This window comes from Urocitellus parryii, chromosome 7 (genome assembly GCF_045843805.1).
Source record: "Urocitellus parryii isolate mUroPar1 chromosome 7, mUroPar1.hap1, whole genome shotgun sequence".
NCBI lineage: Eukaryota > Metazoa > Chordata > Mammalia > Rodentia > Sciuridae > Urocitellus > Urocitellus parryii.
In genome coordinates this window covers 180,804,538-180,825,580 of record NC_135537.1, presented here as the reverse complement: position 1 = coordinate 180,825,580, position 21,043 = coordinate 180,804,538, and the positions used below count along the sequence as shown (strand labels likewise).

Genomic DNA, 21,043 nt, shown 5'->3' with positions numbered 1-21,043 from the left:
CCAGCCTTGGCAACTTAACAAGATCCTGTATCAAAAAATATAAGGGTAACAAGGGCTGGGGAGTACCCCTGGGTTCAATCCCCAGCACTAAAAACAAAAAAAATAAAACCTAGGCCAAAAATCTCAAAAGAAAATAAAAGTGCATTCTAATTAAACCTCTAGAAAAAGGAAGACATTCTAAGCTTAAAATCGAGAGAGAATTTAGAAAAAGTATAAATTGGCTGAACTAAAACTGAATGCAGTTTATTTATTATATGTGGTGCCGAGAATCCAAACCCAGTGCCTCATGCATGCTAGGCAAGGGCTCTACCCCTGAGCTATGTGTGACCCCAGCCCAATACATAAAATTTTAAAAATAAACAAAGAAACTAAAACATTGTAGAACAAGTGCCGCAGTCTGGCTGGGCACAAATCACGAGCCACTAAAGCAGGAACAAATTTTATTTTTTCTACTGCAAGAAAAAACCTCACACACGCTCCTGGGGAATCCTCCCGAAAAGCCACGAGGCTCCTCCAGCAACCCCCAGCCGGAAATAACTATCCGGGAAAAACCTCCTCCTGCACTTCGACAACCAATGGGAACTCCCGGGGAATCCCCGTGAGAACTAAAAATAGCGCGAGAACTCAAAATTAGCGCTAGAACTCAAAAGTAGCGGCAGAGGCGGATATTAACGCCTTGCTTGTCAATCAATACTGTTGGCAAAATGCCAGGGGCCATACAGACTCGGCTGTGGCTCTCAGCATCTCCCCCCTTCTGTTTAATTAAACAACAAGTAATGTGGCTTAGGGACCGTGCCTGTTAGGTAGTCCAATTCAACATATGGTCCTTACCCGTCATCGGATGAACTGACCTCTAGGCGTCAGCCTCCTGTCTTAGGTTGGTACCACTGCAATCGGATCATACCCGTCACTGACTACCGGTCCAGCATACAGCCATACTTGTGGATAGGCCTTTGCACCAGTGGGGGGGTGAGGTTCTTTGCCTCACCTCTGTTGGCCCCCAAATTTTAGACCATCACTAGTAGAAGGGAGGAGGATGAAAAATGCCATGACACCAAGCCAATTGAGGGCTCCTTTGAAAAATTGTACCACCAGTGACACCATCAGCAAAGATGCCAGCATTACCACAATTCGCTGCACCAACAGATAGTTCACAATGCATACAAGTGATACATAGTCCAGGCAAGTTGTGCAAGCAGTTCAAAGTAGAGGAATCTGTCAATATGTCCATTTCCTCCCAAAGTAAATCTACTCCTTGATTGAGCATTACTTGTTGAGTTATTATTCACTGATGCATCAGTTTATACAGTTTGTTGATAGCTACCGAAGAAGCTGTAGTTTGGTTTTATCTTTGTCTTCACCGGCACTGGGATGAAGATAGGAATTCTGGCAATGATGCTAGGAAAAAAAATTATGTAACATTCCAACAGGCATTAAGAAAACAATTTTTTGAACAATTTACATTATCCTGAACAGAATTATTAAATATAATGAGAAGGAAAGGTGAAAGCAAACAAACAGATCTGTTAACCTCCTTATTTGTTTACATATTAAAACAATTTTCAACAGCTGTTTACCCAATCTAAATTAAACCATTAAAATCACGTGAATAAAAAAAAATTCGGATCCATTTATTCATGAGCGCTCCTCATATAAGATATATGGACATACACACATACAGACATACAACACAAAACAGAAGTGTGCGCACATAACATACAACATATAAGACAATAATAAAGGCCTTGTAGCTTTACCTAGGTGAAATCTCCATTGCAATGTTTAAAAACTCCACAGTCAAAAAATAAAACACAGTCAAAAAACAAAACTGATCAGAAAAACATTAACCTAGGTTTGTATGAGCTCAAAAAATAAAATAGAACTTTATGATGTGGGAAAAATGCAATAATAAAATAGATATTGAAAAAAGGCACCGTGGTTAATCACTGTCGCAGATGTAAGAATAGCCAAGCTGGAGCTCTGGATATCAGCTGTTATGGATTTCAGTCAAATCATCTTCTTTTTCTGTAGAAATTGTTTTGGTTAACCTCTCTGGAATCCAAATCGGCTGCTGTTCTCCCTGTGGGAACACACAAACGGAACCCCGACTCCAGACAATAACTGGGTCGGGACCTTTCCATTGTCCTGTTAGAATATCTTTCCAAAGTACCTTAGGTTTATGTACATTTTTCGGATACATATGTCTTTCCGCAGCACTAAGTCCTGATGAATCCAAATTTAGAAAGTTTAGAGTAAAAAGGGTTATTTTAAGTTTATCTTTGGGGGATATATACCCCTTTCCAATTCCCTCTTTTTGCTTTAATAAGTACGTTTTAATAGTTTGATGAGCAAAGCAATCTTTTTTTCCGCCAAGAAGGTATCTCGACCACCTTCAATTTAACCTTTTAAAGCCTTTCATTTATCATGTATACTGTACTTTTAAATGTACTTTTTCACCACCTACAGCTTTACTCTTTTAAATGAGGCTTATATTCTGTTTAAATCGCTAAATGTTAGTTTACATGGCTGCCCTTCAACCAAAGGCTCTTTTTTTTACTCCATTAAGAAGCTTTGTCTCAATCTGCCATGTACAAATACCTTTTTTCTTCTTTCTTCCTTTCTTAAGCTTTTAAAGTAAGTCTAGTTTCCTCAAAATCTTTTTAAATGGCATTTTACAACTTTTTACTTTACCACACAGAGATTATCTCATCTAGAAACATTTCTTTTTCCTTTAACCTTTTATATTAAAATATATTTCCACATCTTGAATCTTTTTATCTCTTTTTTAACCATTAACCCTTTTTATAAATTCACATTCTAAAACAACCCTTATAAAATTTCTGATTTAGACAAATTACTCCACTTTAATAAGATGAAATATTTTCATGTTTTCTAAGGTACTATTATACTGTAATTGAAACCCAACTGAAACTTCTTATACTCTCTGTATATAAATTACACATGATAGAATCTTAACTCTTAGTATTGTTTTAGCAAAGACACAGACCAAAGCAATATTAAACCTTTTTTTTCCCATTTACCAATTTATGAAAACCCACATAATGTTTAAATATATTACCTTATGGAACTTAATAAGTAAAGAGTACTTGATTTTATATTTAGTGGTTGATATTTTAACACTTTAGCTTGGTAATTAATCAGATGTCTGTAAAAAACAAGATCTTAGACAAATGTAGTAAACAGAACTAGCCATCTCTTTCTTGTTGAAGAAAAATCCTTCTACAGGATACCATGATGGTCCCATTGATAGACTTAATAACTCGTCTGTAAAAAGCCATGGGCTACATTTTTGTATTGTATCAACATATGCCCTAGCTGTTCTTGGTCTTACTGGGGTGCCTCCTTTCTCTAACAATTTGTCTTCCTCAGAGGCGAACAAATTCAAACCTTGAGCCAACCATTTTTCCCAGTCTGCCTGAGAAAATTCTAGGGATAGGCAGCTTGAAACAAAACCAAAACAAATCAAAGCAAGAACATATTGTTTTTTAAAATGGTCACCCATTCTCTTGCCTTCCCTTAGGGGTAAGCAATTTCACTTACCCCGAAGCTTCAGACGTTCCCCGTCCGGGCCGCCAAATGCCGCAGTCTGGCTGGGCACAAATCACGAGCCACTAAAGCAGGAACAAATTTTATTTTTTCTACTGCAAGAAAAAACCTCACACACGCTCCTGGGGAATCCTCCCGAAAAGCCACGAGGCTCCTCCAGCAACCCCCAGCCGGAAATAACTATCCGGGAAAAACCTCCTCCTGCACTTCGACAACCAATGGGAACTCCCGGGGAATCCCCGTGAGAACTAAAAATAGCGCGAGAACTCAAAATTAGCGCTAGAACTCAAAAGTAGCGGCAGAGGCGGATATTAACGCCTTGCTTGTCAATCAATACTGTTGGCAAAATGCCAGGGGCCATACAGACTCGGCTGTGGCTCTCAGCAAACAAGGAGCTGGGGGCATAGTCAGCCGTAGTGCGTGGTACACATATGTTGTAATGATCTGGGTTCGATTCCCAACATAAAATTTTTCTTTTCAATGGATACAATTAAAAATTAACATTTTTTTAAGTTGTTGATGGACCTTTATTTATTTATTTATATGTGGTGCTAAGAGTTGAACCCAGTGCCTCACACATGCCAGGCAAGCACTCTACCACTGAGCTACAGCCCCAGCCCCAGAAGGTTAACATTTATAACATAAAAGCTCCTTCAGATGATGGCACCTCCCTGCATTTCGCCTCCATGGGTACGAGGGTAAAGTGGCGCAAGCCCACAGCAGTGCAGATTGGAGAGAGGCCTTCTGGAGCTTTGGGGTCAAGCAGGGAAGGGTCCAGATGAAGCATTAAACACAGAGTTAAGAGTATTTTCATCCACTTGCAGTGAATGTAGGAAGGACTCATCTACTAGTGTGCTGTCCCCGCAGCAGGAGACAGCACAGGCTGTACGCTAGCCATCACTGAGCAGAACCTGGGGAGAGGCTTCAGGTGTGGCCTTGAGACAAAAGGGGGACACACCTGTGCACCAGACCACTCAGAAGTGGCTGTTAGTGTTGGCTCTTTGGGACCTTTTTTCTTTGTACTTTTTCTCACTTGGTGACAACATTCTGCTTTGCTGTGAAGATGGTCATGAATACTAAAACCGGTCAGGACAGTAGCACTTTACCACACGCCCGTTCCAGCCTTTGCCTCGTGCCTGCTGCTGACTGCTGCTCTGTCCTCGAGGCGGGGCCTGGCCAGCGCCCGCAGAGGCCCTGACTGCTCTCCCCTTGCTCTCCCTCAGCGACCAGACCCTGTGCTGGTGAGGAAGCTGCAGGTCCCCGAGGAGATCGGCGTGCCTGTTTCCAGGAACAGCTCTGTGCCGGCCCTGAAGTCACAGAATGGATGTGTTCCTGCAAAGCTGCCCTTGGGGTCACCTTCCCCCAGACTCTCCCAAACACCCCCCCACACCCCCACCCTTCTGGAGGAGCCTGGGAAGAAGGTGAAGAAGCCAACTCCCCCACAGCACTTCTCCCCGTCCCTGCGGACTCCTCAGGGCTCCCCTGGTACCAGCGAATCTGGTAGCCATCGGCAGGGCTCCTGGGCCAGCCGAGACACTGTCCCCTCTACCTCACCGAAGCTCCTGGCCAGCGCCACTGCAAATGGGCATGGGCTGAAGGAGGAGGACGGGAGCACGGACCTTGAGAAGGGGGCTTCTAGCAGCTCTAGCCCGGAGCACTCTGCCAGCAGTGAGCCTGCCAAGGCTCCACAGGACCGCGGGGGCACGGCCGTCCGCATCTGTGCTTCTCAGGAAACAGACTGTCCTTCCGGTCCCTCCAGAGCACCACCAAGTGAAGCCGATCCTGCAGTGGTGAAGCTGAAGTCCCCCGCCCTGGGCAGCGCCACCACTGAGCCTGCGAACCTCATGTCTCCACCACCAGCCAAGAGGCTGGCCCTGTCTGCCAGGAAGGTGGGCACAGGGGTCTCAGGCCAGCTGGCCATAGCGGGGCAGTGGGAGATGTTGAAGGCAGTGGCCTTCCTCATTCCAGAGGTACCGAGTGCCTTTTGGGCGTCCCTGGTGATTTGCAGGTTGCAGAAGGGCCTTCTGGGGGGCGGGGGTTGAGGGAGTCCATCATCCAGTCCTCCTGGGGCTGGGCCCAGGGTGGGCTTCCATCGCTGCTGCAGGTGGAGTAGCTCAAGTGGGCCCCAGGGCGAGAGCCAGGCTCACCCGGCCACGTGTGGTGGCAGGGGCACTGGGGCAGCGTGAGCCTGGGGGCATTGTGCAGGTGGGGTGGGGTGCCTCTGGGGCTGGGGCGCGACCCCGTGCTGTGTCGTGCTGAGGTTTTGTTAAAGTTCCTTCCTTCTTCCTTTTTATTTCTAACCAACAACACTCTTCTGGTTCTTCTCCTACCATCCCTCCTCCCCCTTCCCCTGTTTTCTCTTCCCGCCCCCTTATCCTGTCTGGGCCCTGTTTTTCTGTTTTTGTTTCTTGTTTTTTTTTGTTTGTTTGTTTGTTGTTTTGTTTTGTTTTGTTTTCCCTCTTCACTCACGGAAACCTTTTTTAGACCACCAAGTTTTTATTTATGTCAATAACTGCAGGCCAGCACCCTGCGGAGGGCGACCGGCAATGACCTCCACTCACCTCCCCCCTCACCATTCTCCGACCTCACCTCCCCCATGGAAGCTGCTCACCCCGTCGTTGCCTCCACCTGGGCTGTCAGTAGAACCAGGTAAGCTCGGGCGGGGGCCCGATCCAGGCATTTGTCGGGTTCCATTGGTTCTCTCCTATGGTGAGGGTGCGTGGCAGGTGAGGAGCCATGAGGGTCCAGGATGGGGTCCCCTCCTGCCTGCTCCCTTTCCATTCGGCAGCAGACCCCGCTTGGTCGATGGCAGAGGGTCTCTGTGTCCTGGCTTGCTGTTTTTGTCACAGTCTTCGTCTGTCTGCCACTCGTGTGTGGTGCTGGGTGTGCCGAGGGCTTCCCTGTCCTGAAGCCCCTGGCCAGCCCCAGGTCAGAGCTTCACTGGGAAGAGAAAGGCTGTGAGTGAACTCAGAGGCCTGGAGGCCTTCAGGGCCATCCGTTTTGCCAGCCAGGGTCGCATCTTGTTTTCCCAGCAGTGTGCCCTGCCGCCTCAACCCTCAGAGGGTCCCCAGGGGCTCCTGGCCATTGGCTGGGTGTGGCTTCTGGAGTAGGGAGGCTTGATTCTGCCTTGGGGCTTTTCATACCTGTGGATAGGCTTCCCAGTCCTCCTGCCCCTCCCAGTGGGCTGCCCTCACAGGAGCTCGCCACCCTCGAGAGTGCCCAGGGCAGAGCAGTGTCTCCCCGACAACAGTGGAGGCTAATGGGGACCGGAACCCCTGGGCAGCCGGGAAGGCGTGCGAGAGGGCACGGGTGAGGGACATGGCCTCTTGGACTCTCCTGCGTGACTCCACCTACCTTACCCTAGAGGCAACCTGGGACCGTCCCCACTCGGTGTGCACCCCTGACCCTAGCCTTGTAGTTTTGTACTTGGTAGTCTGCAAATATCCAGACATCTGTTGGGTATTTTCTCTTGGTTTCTTTGTCACATAACCTTTATGAAAACACTCCAGGGGAGCCGGGAATGGTGGCGCACGCCTGTAATCCCAGCTGCTTGAGAGGATGCCGAGTTCAAAGCCAGCCACAGCAAAAGAGAGGCCTAAGCAACTCAGTGAGACCCTGTCTCTAAGTAAAAAACAAAATAGGGCTGGGGACGTGGCTCGGTGGTGGAGTGCCCCTGAGTTCAATCCCTGATTACTCACTCCACCTCACCAAAAAAAGAACAAAAAACACTCCAGAGAACACCTGGGGTGGCCCAGCCTTGGGGTCCAGGTGTACAGCTGCTCTGGTGCTGTGGTCTGCCCTGGTTGAGGTGACGGTGACAGTGACGAGAGTCCTACTGAGTGCAGTCATCCTTTGAGGTTGGCAGCCTTGCTGCTCTGGCCAGATGAGCGCTATGGGTCTGGAGCCCCTTGCACACCTTGCAGGACAGCTCAGCTTTACAAGTCGTGGTCCTGAGTTACTGGCCCAGAGTCAGAGGAAAATAGCTGCGGTGTGCGGCCCGCGCCTGCCCTCCTGAGAAGGCTGCTGTCCTCAGGGTCTGCCTTGCTCTGGGGCTGAGACGTGCATGCAGATGGGACTCTCCTGAACTGTTGCTCAGCAGGTCGGAATCAACAAGCAGAAACAATAGAGTTAAAAAAAAAAAACAAAACTGTGACCTCGTACTCTCAAGGAAGTGTGACGTACAGTTCTCACTAACTCTGATCTGAAGAGATTCTGGATTTTATTGTCAGCCTGTCTTCACATTCGGGTGATTCTTGTGTGTCTGAGAATTACAGGAAAAGGGGATGAAGGTGGGCAGGAGGAAGAGCTCTGCTGGGTTTTTCAGAATGACCTTCTTTATCATCCTCTGTCCCCACAGGGCTGTGTCACCTATCCCCCGATCATCCAGCCATCCAAAGCCGCCTGTTAGCCCTCCCTCTACATCACTGACCAGTAGTAGCCCCCAGTCCCCAGGGACTTCAGAGCCACAGAGCCGTTCCTCTTCCTGGACTGCCCTGCCTCAGGTCAATGGGGACGTCACGTCCCTTTCACACCAGCCGTCACTGGAGGCCAGCAAGGCCCCTCAGAGCCCCTCTAGGAAGAAGAAGAAGCTGCTCACAGGAGAGCCCCAGAAACTAGGCTCAGTGGCACGTCAGCCCCAGTGCCTCAGGGGAGAAGCTGTGGCGCCCCGCAGGAAGAGGAAAAGGAAGAAGAGGAAGTGTCCAGAGGACACGGCCGCCATAGCCCCTCAGGAGGGTCAGACTCGGGGGCAGCCCTGGAGCCCCAAGAGCAGGAAGAAGCACCAGGCAGAGCTTGCAGCTGATCCACAGGAGGAAGAGGGCACACGGCCACAGGCAAACGTCCTAGAAGCCCACCACCTGAGTAGCAGGAAGCGGAGGAGGAGAGGAGTGGAGGGATTCGGGAGAGTCGGGCTACTCCAGGACCCACCTTGGCCCAGGTGAGCACAGGTCAGAGACACGCCCCGGTCTATCCATCAAGAAATCAGAAGCACGCTGGGTGTTGTGGCACATGCCATTATCCAGCAACTCAGAAGGCTGAGACGGGAGGAACCTAAGTTCAAGGACAACCTGGGCAACTTAGCAAGGCCCTGTCTCAAAAAATAAAAAGGGCTGGGATGTGGCATAGTGGTTAAGCACCCTGGGTTCAATCCCTACTGCCCAAAAAGGGAAAAAAAAAATCAGGCCTGGGGCTATAGCTCAGCGGCAGATCGCTTGCCTAGCATGTGTAAGGCACTGGGCTTGATCCTCAGCACCACATAAAAATAAAATAAAGGCATTCTCTCCGCATACAGCTCCAAAAAATTTTTCAGGAAAAAAAAAAATCAGAAGTGAAATAATCCATTCCCAGGTGGGTGCAGTCTACAAAGATATGCTTTTCTGGAATCCTAAAAATGTAGTCTCTGAGGCTGTTGGTGGACCTCAGTCCCTTGAGTGACTGACAACAGAGAGGACAGGTGCTTCTAAGCCATGGCCATCACTGCATGAGCAGGGTGTCCAAAGATGCAGGGTGGTTGTGTGTTCTGGGGCCACAGCAGCCTGCATGTGTAGTTAGTAGGGCTTGTTCCAGCTGCACTAGCGTCACGCTGGTGTGGCTGTGGGCGCCCAGCCCCCATGTACCCAGCCACTTCTCTAAGCCAGTGCAGAGTGAGCGATGTGCCACCCTAGGGGTCCTGTTGTGCTGGGGTGCCCGTCTTTGTGCGTTGCTCTCAACTTCTGACTGCTGCCTCCGACTCCCGGCAGCTGCTCCTCCCCTGACCCTAGAGAGCCTGCATCCAGGATGGAGTCTCCAAGGAAAAAGAAGAGGAGGAAAAGAAAGCGGGAGGCGCAGCGGGAGGAAGAAGAGAACGATCATCCGGAGGGCCCCAAGAGGCTGAGGCCTAGTGTCTCTGCAGTCCCCGTGTGGAGTATGAATGGCCAGGTTCCTGGGGACCGTCTGGGTGAGCACTCTGGGCACATTAGTCAGCTTTCTGTCACTGCGACCAAAATACCTGATGAAGGCTGCTCACAGTTTCGGAGGTCTCCGTCCATGGTGGGCAGCTCCATGTCCTAGGCCTGGGGTGGAAGGTGTGGTTTAGGAAGGCAGCTCAGTTTGTGCAGCCAGAAAGCAGAGAGAGGGGAAGGGGCCAGGGACAGGATAAGTACTAGTGTGTGCCCCCCAGTGACCTACTTCCTGCCGCCACACCCCACCTGCCAGCCCCTTAACCCGTCTCCCAAGGGTCCACTTTGATGTCAATGGATTGATTACTGACGAGGTCAGAGACCCCATGACTTCCCAACAGCCCATGCCCAGCCTCTGGATGGTGCCATTTTGGGGACTAGGCCTTCAGTGCATGAGCCTCTGGGGGATGCTCCACATCTAGGCACTACACAGGCAGCTTCGAGGAGCCCTGGTGGCAACAGTGATGGGGGTGCTTCCCTGTCCTGTGTGAGGCCTTTGCTGAGCACTGGCCCATGCGTTAAGTCTTTAACTTTACATCACTAGCACAAATGCCTGAGATAATTAGGAGAAAAGGGGTGTGTTTTAGCTCACAGCTCTGGGGGCCCAGCCCCAGGTCTGCAGCATGTAGTGCTGGGAGTATGTGGCGGAGCAGGGCTCTCACCTTGGGACGTGGAAAACTAGTGGAAGGAGTTGGGGTCCCACTGTGCCCTGAGAACCTCCCCCTAGGCCCTGCTTATTACAGCTTCTATCACCTCCCAGTAGCACCTTCCTGAGGACAAGCCTCCAGGCGTGGGCCTCTGGGGAACCCTAAGATCTAAACTGTAGCAGGCTGTTTCTGGCCACGAGGCAGGGTCCACTCACGGTGTGCCCTCCTGCTGGCTGCAGGGCTGTGCTTTCTGGCTTCTCTTATTTTCTGCCCTTGTCATTTTCATGAATTGACATGGACAGCAGCCTTCTCTGTTGAGTAGAGTACTTACCAGCACTTGGGCACTGCAGTGTGGGTGAGCACTTACCCCTCACGAATTCTGCAGGTGGCTGGCAGTGAGGGGTGTGTGACAGTCCCCCCATCTCCTATCTGTAGGGCCAGGACAGGCTCCTCTTGTACCTTGGAACAGAGAGCGAGAACCCGATGTGGTCCAGGAGTTGCTCAGATACTCCTCTGACAAGGCCTACGGGAGCAAAGGTATGTCCAGACAGGACGTGGTACTGTCCTCTGCAGGTGGGCAAGCATGGGCCCTGTTCCTAGAGGAATCTAGAGCAGCTCCAGGGGTCTGTGGGCATGACAGCCGCACACACAGCTCTAGGTACGGTGGGCAGTGTCAAGGTCCCAGCTGGGGAGAAAGCTCCTGACCCTGAATGCAGGCTGGGCTCGGAACCTCATTTGTAAGGCAGATTTTGAGAGCAAGCATGAGACATTGTTTCTCAAACATGGGCGTGGATTTACAAAAACAGGTGGGCACAGTGGTGCACACCTGTCATCCCAGCTGCTCAGGAGGGGGAAGCAGGAAGACCACAAGATGGGGCCAGCATGGGCAACTTAGCCAAACCCTGTCTCAAAATGAAAATTTTACAAAGGACTGGGAGTGGAGCTCAACAGTGAAGTGCCCCTAGGCTCGGTCCCTAAAGAAAAAGGAAAAAAAAAGTGAGCTCTATGATTGGTGATGCAGAATTCAGGGCTCACCGACTCACTGATGCTGTTCCCATGTTGACCGTCTTGGTCACTGTGCCCCCCCCTTTTCCCTCTCATGTCTGTCTCTGCCAAGAGGTGGCACTCACACATTTTGAACATGTGGGGGTAGACAGGCTTCCCTGGCGCACAGGGTCAGAGTGGCCCACAGGGTCTGGGAGCCCACATGTGCTGATGGCGGGTGTGTTGTGCAGTTCTGAGCTGGAGTGGGGAGCCGTCCGCGATCAGTCAGGATGCCATCGAGGACAACAGATTGGCCCGCACCCAGACCGTGCTTGACCACTGGGATGAGGAGTTTGATCGAGGAAAGGTAGGACACGACATGGCTGTGGGCTCACAGTAGGATGGTGTTGCTCAGCTTGGGCCAAGGGCAGGGATGTCCTGAACTCTGATAGCAGTTTGAAGCTTCGGAGAAAGTAGCTCGGCCAGCTCCAGGTGGTGTTTCTGGTGCTGTGGGCCACGCTGCTGGGGTACCTTCTCAGTGCTGGGTGGCAGGCCTCCTGCAGAGGGTGTCACTCACTGTGTGGGGGCACCCCTGTGCCGGTGAGCCCTCGGTGCTCGCGCGTAGGAGACTGGGCTCAGGGCAGCCCTCCTGAGAATTGTAACGCCTGATTCTTGATGTAGGAGAAGAAAATGAAAAAACTCAAGAGAGAGAAGAAGAGAAACTTCAATGCTTTCCAGAAGCTTCAGAGTAGACGGAACTTTTGGTCTGTGACTCATCCAGCCAAGGCCACCAGCCTCAGCCACCGCCGCTGAGCTCATGCTGTCGAGGTCCGTTGTGGGGGTGGTGTGTGCGTGTTCTGGGCGTGGTGTCTGTGGGTCGGCTGTGGCGTGTATGGTGTGTCTGTGTGTCTGTCTGGTGTGCATGCGCCTGTCCCTTATAGGAGAGGACCCTGTGACATTTTCCAGCTCCCTCGAGAGGGCTGTACCCCTACCCTGCCGGGACTCACTCGAGGTGTTCTGGGAGTGTCAGGTCTCTCTCCTCACCAGGACATGTGCCTGTCCCATACCCTCTAGGGCCATCACTTCCTAGGAACTCTGTCTGGATCTGAAGAGTGGCCTCCAGCAGACTCCACCTCCCTGTCACCTCTAGGCTGCTGCACTGTGAGCCTGCCACGGCAAGGGACTCCTGTCCCCACCGTCTTAGGGGACCCGTGAGGCCTGGGCTTCTACGGCTCAGAACCTGTGGAGACATTCACCAAAGGCCCCTCACGCGAAGCCCTGGCATGTGGTGTCACGCAGACCGACAGCTCGCTATGGGGCCTCCAGAAAGGCCAAGTGACCTTGTGGTCATGGACAGTGGGGTCTGGGTGGGCAGAGCCGTCTGCCCCAGCTCTGGGGCTGTTGCCCAGTTGTCCTGTGCTCAGGGTGGCAGGGTGCCTTGGCTCTTCCTGGCGAGCACCCCTTGTTCCCTGCAGGTGGCGCTGTCTCGTGCTGCGCCCTGTGTCTGTACGCCTTACTGTCTGCCTCAGAGAGGAAGATCCTGCACTGACCACATCGCTGCCTTTCCCTTTCCTGCCTGGGGTTGGCCCTTCCGGAGTATTTCCTCCTCACAGGAACTCCAAGCTCTGTGGAGAGCAGAGGCTGGGGTGGGAACCCTTGAAATTAATGCGAACGCATCTGCTTCCGAGGCTGCTGCCTCTCCTGATGGTTTGGCTGTAGCTGTCCTTCAGCTGCAGTGACCGTGGGTCTCTGCAGAAGTGGTGATCTTGGGGATGAGGTCTCCATGAGCTGATTACTTAATATAGAGCATCTATATTCGAGCAGGCCTGTGGCTTCCTGTACCGTATGTTTCCCTGATACGCAAACCCTGGCTTCGTGTGCTCAGTCTTGGGAGCGCCGTGGAGTCTGGCTGATTGTACTGTTCACGCCCCTCCCCTGTGCAAGCCCTGTCTGCAGACGTGTGGTTGGACGGGCCTGGGTCTCCTCGCGGAGGTGCTCTCTGAGGAGGACGGCACCTTCCAGGCGTTGCTCACAAACGGGCGCTGGCCTCCCCAGGAGGGCCCACCTCTGCCCTTGGCCTGTGCCACCCTTATTTTGCTCTGCTGCCACACTTGGGGCCTCACTTGATCCTGGTGTAGAAAGAAGACTTACTTTTTCTTTATGGGGAGGAGATTCTTTTTGTTTTCTTTTCCTGTTTTCATATTTCCTTTTAAAAGAAGGTGTTGGGAAGATGGCACCAGGGCTGATCTGTTGGCTGCTCCCCATCCCAGCAGGAAGTGGGCCATGGCTTTGTGACCTGTTGTCTGGGGAGGGCAGGGCTTGCTTTTGCTCTTGAGGCGCTGACGTTCTCTCCTGTATGAACTGCGTCCCCAGCCGTGTTTGTTTCGTAATGTTCTGTAGTTAAATTTAGTTGTCTTCTAGCACAGAATTGACCTCCCCTCTCGCTCTCCCCTCTTCCAAGTGGGTCTCTTCCTTCTCCGCTGGATTGCACGCTGCAAACCCTTGTCCTGGAGGGGCTGCCTCCCTCTCCCAGGTGGTGGAGTGCCTGACCTGACTTTTGACGGTGCTCATCGCTGTCCGGCAGAAGCCAGCCCCTCCCTTCCCGGAAAACCATCAGCCAAACAGGGACCAGGAAGAATGAGGCCCAGAAACTGCCACCACCACCCCCACCCCCCATTCTGGGTGCCCGTGGTGTGTAAGCACATGTTAGTGACCTCAGTTCTTGCCATGGTGGCCTCTCGGCACAGAACTTGCCTTTGTGCTTGGGAGTACAGGTGACGGCCCCTGTGCAGTGGGCCCTCACCAGTGTTCCTCACTGCCCCATTCACCTGTCTATTGTGAGGAGCTACTTCCCGCTGTGTCCTGGCTGTGTGGCCACACCCATGTGTGTACAGGCCTCCCTGCCCTCTGTACTTCCTCTCCAGTGGCCTGGGGAGCCCCAGATGTTGCCAAGATCTTGGTGCAATAAATAATGTGCTGTTGTGAGTCCTTTCTGTGTGTCTTTTTTTTTGAAGATGTACACAAGGCCTTTATTTGTTTTATTTCTAGGTGGTGCTGAGGATGGACCCAGTGTCTTGCTTGAGCTGGGCAGTGCTCTGCCGCTGAGCCAGCCCCAGCCTTCTCGGACGTCTTTTTCCTTTGACTTTTACAAAGGCGCGTGTCTGCCACTCCTATTCCCAAGTCAAGGGTGGGGTGCCAGCGTCCCCCACAGCCCCAGGTCCCTGCTAATGGGATGTTGAGGTGGGAGATTGCCTAAGCCTAGGAGTTCCAAGTCAATCTGGCAGCGCGGCCTGGTCCTGTCCAGGACAGAATGACAACAGGAGGGTTTGAGACTGAGTGGTCCACTCAGTTCTGTGGGTGATTTTTAGTGAGTACTCTACCAAGGATATTTGAAGCAGTCCGTTAACTGCAGTTTATTCTATTTGTTGCTTTTTTTTTTTTTTTTTTTTTAGTTCTTTATATACTCTAGATATTAGACCTCTTTTTTGGGGGTGGGGGGTAAACTGGGGAGTGAACTCAGGGCACTCAACCACTGAGCTACATCCTCAGCCCAATTTTGTATTTTATTTAGAGACAGGCTCTCACTGAGTTGCTCAGCACTTCGACTTTGAGGCTGGCTTTGAACTTGAGATCCTCCTGCCTCAGCCTCCCGAGCCACTGGGATTACAGGCGTGAGCCACCATGCCCAGCTTTATTGTTTTTTAGGTTTTTCATTGACTAATATTTGGATCTCTAGGGGAAGATGAGAGAAATAATGGATTTCAGTGACCAATGACATTTCTCACTATTGGCTAAAACGGGGCAGGAAGATCCTGTGGGAATCTTGCCTGCTTTGCATGTGGTAGGATGGAGGGCAGAGTGGCCACAGGGCTGTGCTGGCAGCCCATTCTGACCCAACAGTGTCTGGCCACAGCTTGGAAGGCGTGGTAAGACTTGTGTCCGTGTGGACTGGGGTTGTGGCCATCTGGGAACTTCATCTAGGTTCTCCTGGACAGCACTGGTCCTGAGCCCTGCTGCCAGCCATGGCAGGTCTGGGAGGAGCAGGCAGGGTCATACAGAGGTGCCCAGTGGCCAGGAGGCTAGAGTGGCAGGAGCAGCCCTGGGGAACCCGGAGAGGAGCTGACCTGCCTGGGCGGAGCCTGTGGGCTCCCGTTCAGTGAGTGCTGCCTGGCAGCCCCGTCACCAGCCTTCACCTCCCGCACCTCTTCAGGGCCTTTTCCACGCTCTCCACGAAGATGTCCCTCAAACCCAGTTCTGGACTTGGCCCCAGTCACCTCAATGTTGGGTCAGACAGCTCAAAGGAGGAGAGGAGAGGAAGCCTGGAGGTGAGACTGCCACCTCCAGATGGAGGAAAGGGCACTCTCGGGCCTTGCTGCAGCCCTCTGACCAGCCAGGCAGTGGCCAGTGGCCCCAAACCACTGGGGATACAGTGGCTATGGGGAGGCCACACTGTTGTCACTGTTCTCTGAACACTGGCCACTCGGGGATGTGTGACGGCCGAGTGAGAGTCTCCCATGGTGCATGGGACCTCGCAGGCAGGGCTGAGGGATCCAGCCTGGGTGAGCACCACTGTGACTCACCCTCACCAGGAGGGTGCCCGGTGCCTCCTGATGAGCCTCAGGCCGGGCAGTGTGTCAAAGCAGGGCCCAGCAGCATGCTCAGGGGGCCACAGCGTGACAGAGAAAGCCTGGTCGTCCTGGTTGGCAAGCTGGGCACCAGGGCTAGGTTAACAGCATCTCATTTGCTCAGTGGACTCCTGGGCTGATAGTGTCTGCATCATAGCCCCACGGGGGTGGGGGTGGGGGTGGAGTGCAGAGGGTGGCAGGTAAGGCTGATGGTCCCCTGAGCAGCCAAGTAGGGTCCCTTGGGCATTCATGAAGTGGAGTCAGGAGCACAGACAATGAAGGTCTGGCCCGGGCAGTCAGTCGAGGAGGCCAAGGAAGTAGCCAGGGAGTAGCGGGCTGCTGCTTCTGGTTTCAGGAGGCCGTAGGTGGGTGACAGTTTCAGTTTGAGACAATGACGATGTTGGCATGTTATAGAACGCCGAGCCTGGGGGAGTCCCAGCCTGGGAAATGGGCAGAAGGTGAGCTCTGAGTCTTCCAGTTAAGAACAAGTCCAGCTGTCGGTGCTCCTGGGGGCGAGGTCCTGGACACACTGCAGGGGGTCAGGGTTAGCAGCAGCAAGCATGACCCTTGGGCCAGTGCTGAGCTGTGTGCTGTGATCCCCTGCCCTGGGTCCTGGCAGGTGGACAGTGTGTTCCTGGAGGGTGGTGTCAGTAGAAGCAGGGGTGGCTGTGGAGGAGGGCCAGTGAGCACAGGACAGGGGCCTCGGAGTGCAGTGTCCTCTGCCCATCAGATCCAGGGCCAACTCCAGCACTGGCCCCTCCCAGAGTCCATACCCGAACCTTTCCACAGCTCCATCCAACTCTGCCTCTGGCATGGCCCCATAGGGCTCTGGGGCTGCCCCACTGCCCATCTTGCTTGGGACTTCTGCAGCTGCCTCCCAATCCCGGGGGTTATTCCGAGGGTTTCCCTCCACCATGGGCCTGACTCTGGTAGGCGAACGGTTTCTTACTGGCTGCTGAAGCTGTCTGCTCTGTCCTCCCTCTGCCTGGTGGTCCCAGCACCCCAGAGCAGCAGACTCCCCGGGCAGAGCTGCCCACAGAGGCCAGTGGAACTGGACAGAGGTGTCAGGCCCATGTCTCAGACTCCAGCCAGCACCAGTCACCAGGGGTCATTAGGGCATGGGTTCTCAGATGTCCCCATGTTCTGATTAGGCCTTCCTGAGGACGTGTAGTTCTGGTAACTCCCCGGGTGGCTGTGCTGGCAGGATCCAGGCACAGACCTGCTGTCCTCATCGGGTGGCCCTCCAGGGGCTCAGGTGTTGGGATGGGGGTGTGGGGAGGGGTCTGGTGCCCGAGTGAAGAAGCACTGTCGCCCCCGACCCCTGTGGGGCCTGTGTGGGCTGCAGCTGTCGGAAGGAGCCCCGTGGTGGGGGTCGGACTCCCTGTGCTCCTCCAGGGCTGCGCTTCGCCCTCCCCTCCGTCCTGCCTGCTCCCTGGTTCCTCCCCCTTCTCTTAGGAACTGGCCCCCCGTGTGTCCACCCTGGAAGCCTGGCGTCTGCTGTGTTCCCCAACCACTCATCCCTCCACTAGGCTTCAGCTCGCTCCCTCCTTTCACTCTCCAAACCCTGAGCCGGCTTCGGTCCTCGTGACTCCACTCCGTGACCTAATTCCCAAACCCAGTGGGCATTTGTCACTGGCTTCTTCCCAGGATCTCCCACTGTTTTCCCCTCCCAGATGGCCTCCTGTCCTGCCCACTGAGGGTCAGTCTGGAACAAAGGACACTCAGTCTGTGGATCTGGCCCAAACTGGCCGGCTCCATTGGTTCACCCCACCACACGCCTTTCCCTACCTATCCTACTGGCAGACTCGGGGCCCAGGTAGAAATCAGACCTGTGTTCCTTCCCCAGATGGTGAACCTGCACCCGGTTGGAAGCCAGAGCACCTGGGTGCCTCCCCTGCCACTGCTGCTCACACCCATCCTGGAGGTCGGCCTTCCCAGCTGCTGTCCTGGAAGCCCCCCCTGCTTCCTGCTGTCTCACCTGGTGCAGCCTGGGCCTGGCATCTTCCTCTTGGGCTTGAGTGGCCTCCCGCCAGGTTCCTGACCTGCCTTCCTGCTCCCTGTCCCAGGAATGCCTTCCACAGGAGCTCCCCTGCCCCCGGCCCCCACCTCTCAGCTCTGCAGCCCGTGGCCTCAGGGTTCTGGGTCCTGCCCTGCTGGCCTGGGAGGCCCGCCCCTGCCGCCAGGTGGATCAGGAGCGTGCTGGCCCTGGGTAGACTCTGACCCGAGGCATTGCTCACGCTCTTAGCTTTCTCCAGAGGAAACTGCAGGTGGACCCTGCCCATGAGGGTTGAGTGGGGTTCACTCATGGCTTGCTGTAGAAAGCTCAGGGTGTGGGTCCAGACTGGGTTCTGACGGGGCCCGGTAGGAGTCGGCCTCATGAATGGAGTCAGTCGTACCGCCTCTCCGTGCTGTTTTTTGAAATGCCTGGTTGGATTTGTGCCTGGCCACTGTGGCTGTGTCCTTACACTACCTGGACCCTCTCCTGCCTGCTTCAGTGAGGAGGGCAGTGGTTAGGGGGGCTGGCAGGATGTGGCTACCAGTGCCCTCCCTTGGGCAGGCTCTGGGTGTATAGGTGGCTTTTTTGTTTGTTTGTTTGTTTGGTACAGGGGATTGAACCCAAGGGCACTTAATTCCTGAGCCACATCCCAGCCCTTTTTTTAATTTTTATTTTGAAACAGCATCTCGTTAAGTTGCTTAGGGCCTTGCTAGATTGCTGAGGCTGGCTTTGAACTTGGAATCATCCTGCCTCAGCCTCCTGAGCCACTGGGATCACTCACGCGCACCACCACACCTGGCTCGGTGCATCTTACCATGGATGGGTCCAGGCTTCAGCACACAGAGCCTAAGGACCTGGCAAGTGCCTGCTGTGAGCTGTGTGCAGGGATCAATGTGTTACGCACACCAATGACTTTTTCATGGCTGTTTCAAAATGGTGTGAAGCCTCATCACCCCACGCTAAGAACTAGTATTGTTACAACGTACCTTCTGTGGGTTTTGCTCCTGTGATGGAAGACAATCCCTTTACAACTCCTCTCCCTTTCCAGTGTTTTCTTCTGCTTTTCTGTCATAGATGGCCACATTTGGATATTCCACTGCAAGGGACCAAGGCTGTTGTCTAGCCAGGCCCAGGATTAGCCACCCAGGAAATATTTATTGAACAAGGGAACCTGAAAAGGTCGTGGAGGAAGCCTGGCTGTGACTGGCATTTGGATGCTGCTCAGAACACCGCCAGCCCACTGCCCGCCAAAGCCCGAGCTCAGAAATCCCCCTTTGTGGACTCGGCTCTGTGTTGCCCACTCGAGCTCCACCACCCTTTGTCTTTCTCACACGTGGAAACACTGTGGTGAGGTCGAGTGGGAATTCTTCTATCTGAAACAAATGCCCAGACAGTGGCATGTGGCCAGCTGCCTTCTGGGTGGCATGGGAACAGTTGGTGACAGCTGGATACAATCAAGTTCCATTACAAACAGATTTTAAGTGCCACTCATACATAGAAGAAATTGCAAGCTTTAGCAAAGTACAATCTGGGGTTTTCAAAGCAGGACAATGCCCCGTCGGAGCCGGCAAGTGGTTGTGTGTGCAGCCTTTCACACGGGTCAAGTGCGCCTTCTTCCCCAGCGCCCCTCGGCTCCTCACAGTCCTGCTGTGGAACTGGCACACATGGGTCCAGATGGCTCCCGCTGGGCTATGGGTCCTCCTGCCTTGCAACTTGCTGAGGACACTGGATTAAAGGCCTGTACATACCCGACCCAGTGGGAAGTGTCAGAGGCTGGCTGATGGGGGAGCTGCTGCTGCTCCCAGGCCTCCACTTGGCTTTCTCCAAGGAACGGATGGTCCATCAGGGTGGGCACTGAGCTTGTTCTTCTTCAATGAAGCAGGTGTCCTGATGCACTTCTTAGCCCTTGCTGTCCCTCCCCGACCATCTCTGGCCACAATCTGGCTTTGCAGGGGTGGGTCAGGCTAGCTGGCAGCAGCTGGCCATTTGGTGTTGCAAGTGGGACCTCAGATATGTCTGGGCTTCCTCTGGGGTGCATATGCTGGGGGGTCCCTCTGCATTTTGTCCTTGACCCTTCTTCTGATCTTCTGGCACATGGCTCGGGTGGGTTGTGAGTTGACCCTTTAGTACAGAGCTCTCATGCAGTGCTCATGGGTCCCCTTCTCAGGAGATGTCTACTCTACCTCTGCTTGTTACCCCTACAGCCTCGCTCATTCCAGTGGGAGAATGGAAAAGCAAGGAAAAATAACAATTTATTGTTGAAAAAGGAATCAGATAAAATGAGCATTAGGAAAGATTGAGAGATTGTAAGACAGTACTTAGAGTAGTATCTGATATGGTAAGCAACCTCTAAAAGTTTTGTTAAAATTGGCAATGCAAGCTGGGTGCAATGGTTCATGCCTATAATCCAAGCTATTTGGGAGTCCGAGATAGGAGGATTGCAAATTGGAGGCCAGCCTGGGAACTTAACGATACCCTGTCTCTAAATAAAATTAAGAGACTTGGGGATGTAGCTCAGTGGTAGAGCACTTGCCTAGCATATGTGAGGCCCTGGGTTCAGTCCCCAATACTGCATAAATAAATAACGCAGACCTAAGGTATATGATTTTAACGCCATGTGTGTTAGTTTCCTAGAGCTGCTGTAACAAAGCACTACGACTGGATGGCTTAAGTTTCACACTATTAATATGTTTCCTCCATGTTCTGAAATTTGAAGCTGGGGGAGGGCCTCTGTCTCACCAGACTCTCTGAGACCCTGGCTGCTGCTCCCAGGAGGCTCTAGGCATTCTCTGGTTGCCACGGGGTCAGTCCAGTCTCCCTTTCCTCTTGGCAGCTTCTCTCGTGTCTCCGTGTTCAAATTTCCCTCTTGAAAAGACACTGGCTATTGGCTTCTGACCCACCCTCTGAACTTGATCACACCTGCAAAGACGTAACTTCCAAATGTTGCATTCATGGGGCCCAAGGGCCAGGGCTTGGATGTGTCTTGGTGGGACACAGTGCGACCCGCAGCAGCATGGAAACATTCTCTCCAGAGGCAGCCTGAGAGGCCCAAACCCACGCTGAAGGTCCTCAGGAGAACTTGGATGTAGGTGGTGGTCTGGGTCAGTGTCAGCAAACCAGAGAGGCACCCAGCCCCTCACTATCCTGCCTCCTGCTCCCTCTCTTTTGAGGTCTCCTTGTGCTCAGCAGAGGGGGTGCGAGCATCAGGTACAGGAATGAAACCGTTGGCTCCAGCCTGGAGGTGCCCTTGACCTGGCCCTCTGTGAGCCTCAGTTTCTAAACTGTCCC

General features: G+C 52.9%; 1 protein-coding gene across 3 annotated transcripts in view; it reads left to right on the top strand.

Annotated features, from left to right (window-relative positions):
- Positions 1-14,104, top strand: part of Usp36 (ubiquitin specific peptidase 36) — a 37,142-nt gene extending 23,038 nt beyond the window's left edge. For 2 of the 3 annotated variants that reach the window (XM_077800768.1, XM_077800769.1), the window contains exons 14-21: positions 4,791-5,456; positions 6,086-6,216; positions 7,925-8,503; positions 9,306-9,502; positions 10,586-10,687; positions 11,386-11,501; positions 11,816-11,962; positions 12,209-14,104. In XM_077800768.1, coding sequence (XP_077656894.1) covers positions 4,791-5,456; positions 6,086-6,216; positions 7,925-8,503; positions 9,306-9,502; positions 10,586-10,687; positions 11,386-11,501; positions 11,816-11,947 — 1,923 coding nt within the window. In that variant the 3' untranslated portion in view covers positions 11,948-11,962; positions 12,209-14,104. The remainder of the gene's footprint in view (positions 1-4,790; positions 5,457-6,085; positions 6,217-7,924; positions 8,504-9,305; positions 9,503-10,585; positions 10,688-11,385; positions 11,502-11,815; positions 11,963-12,208) is intronic. The other variant, XM_077800770.1, reaches the window with a different exon arrangement.
- The last annotated feature ends 6,939 nt before the right edge of the window (positions 14,105-21,043 follow it).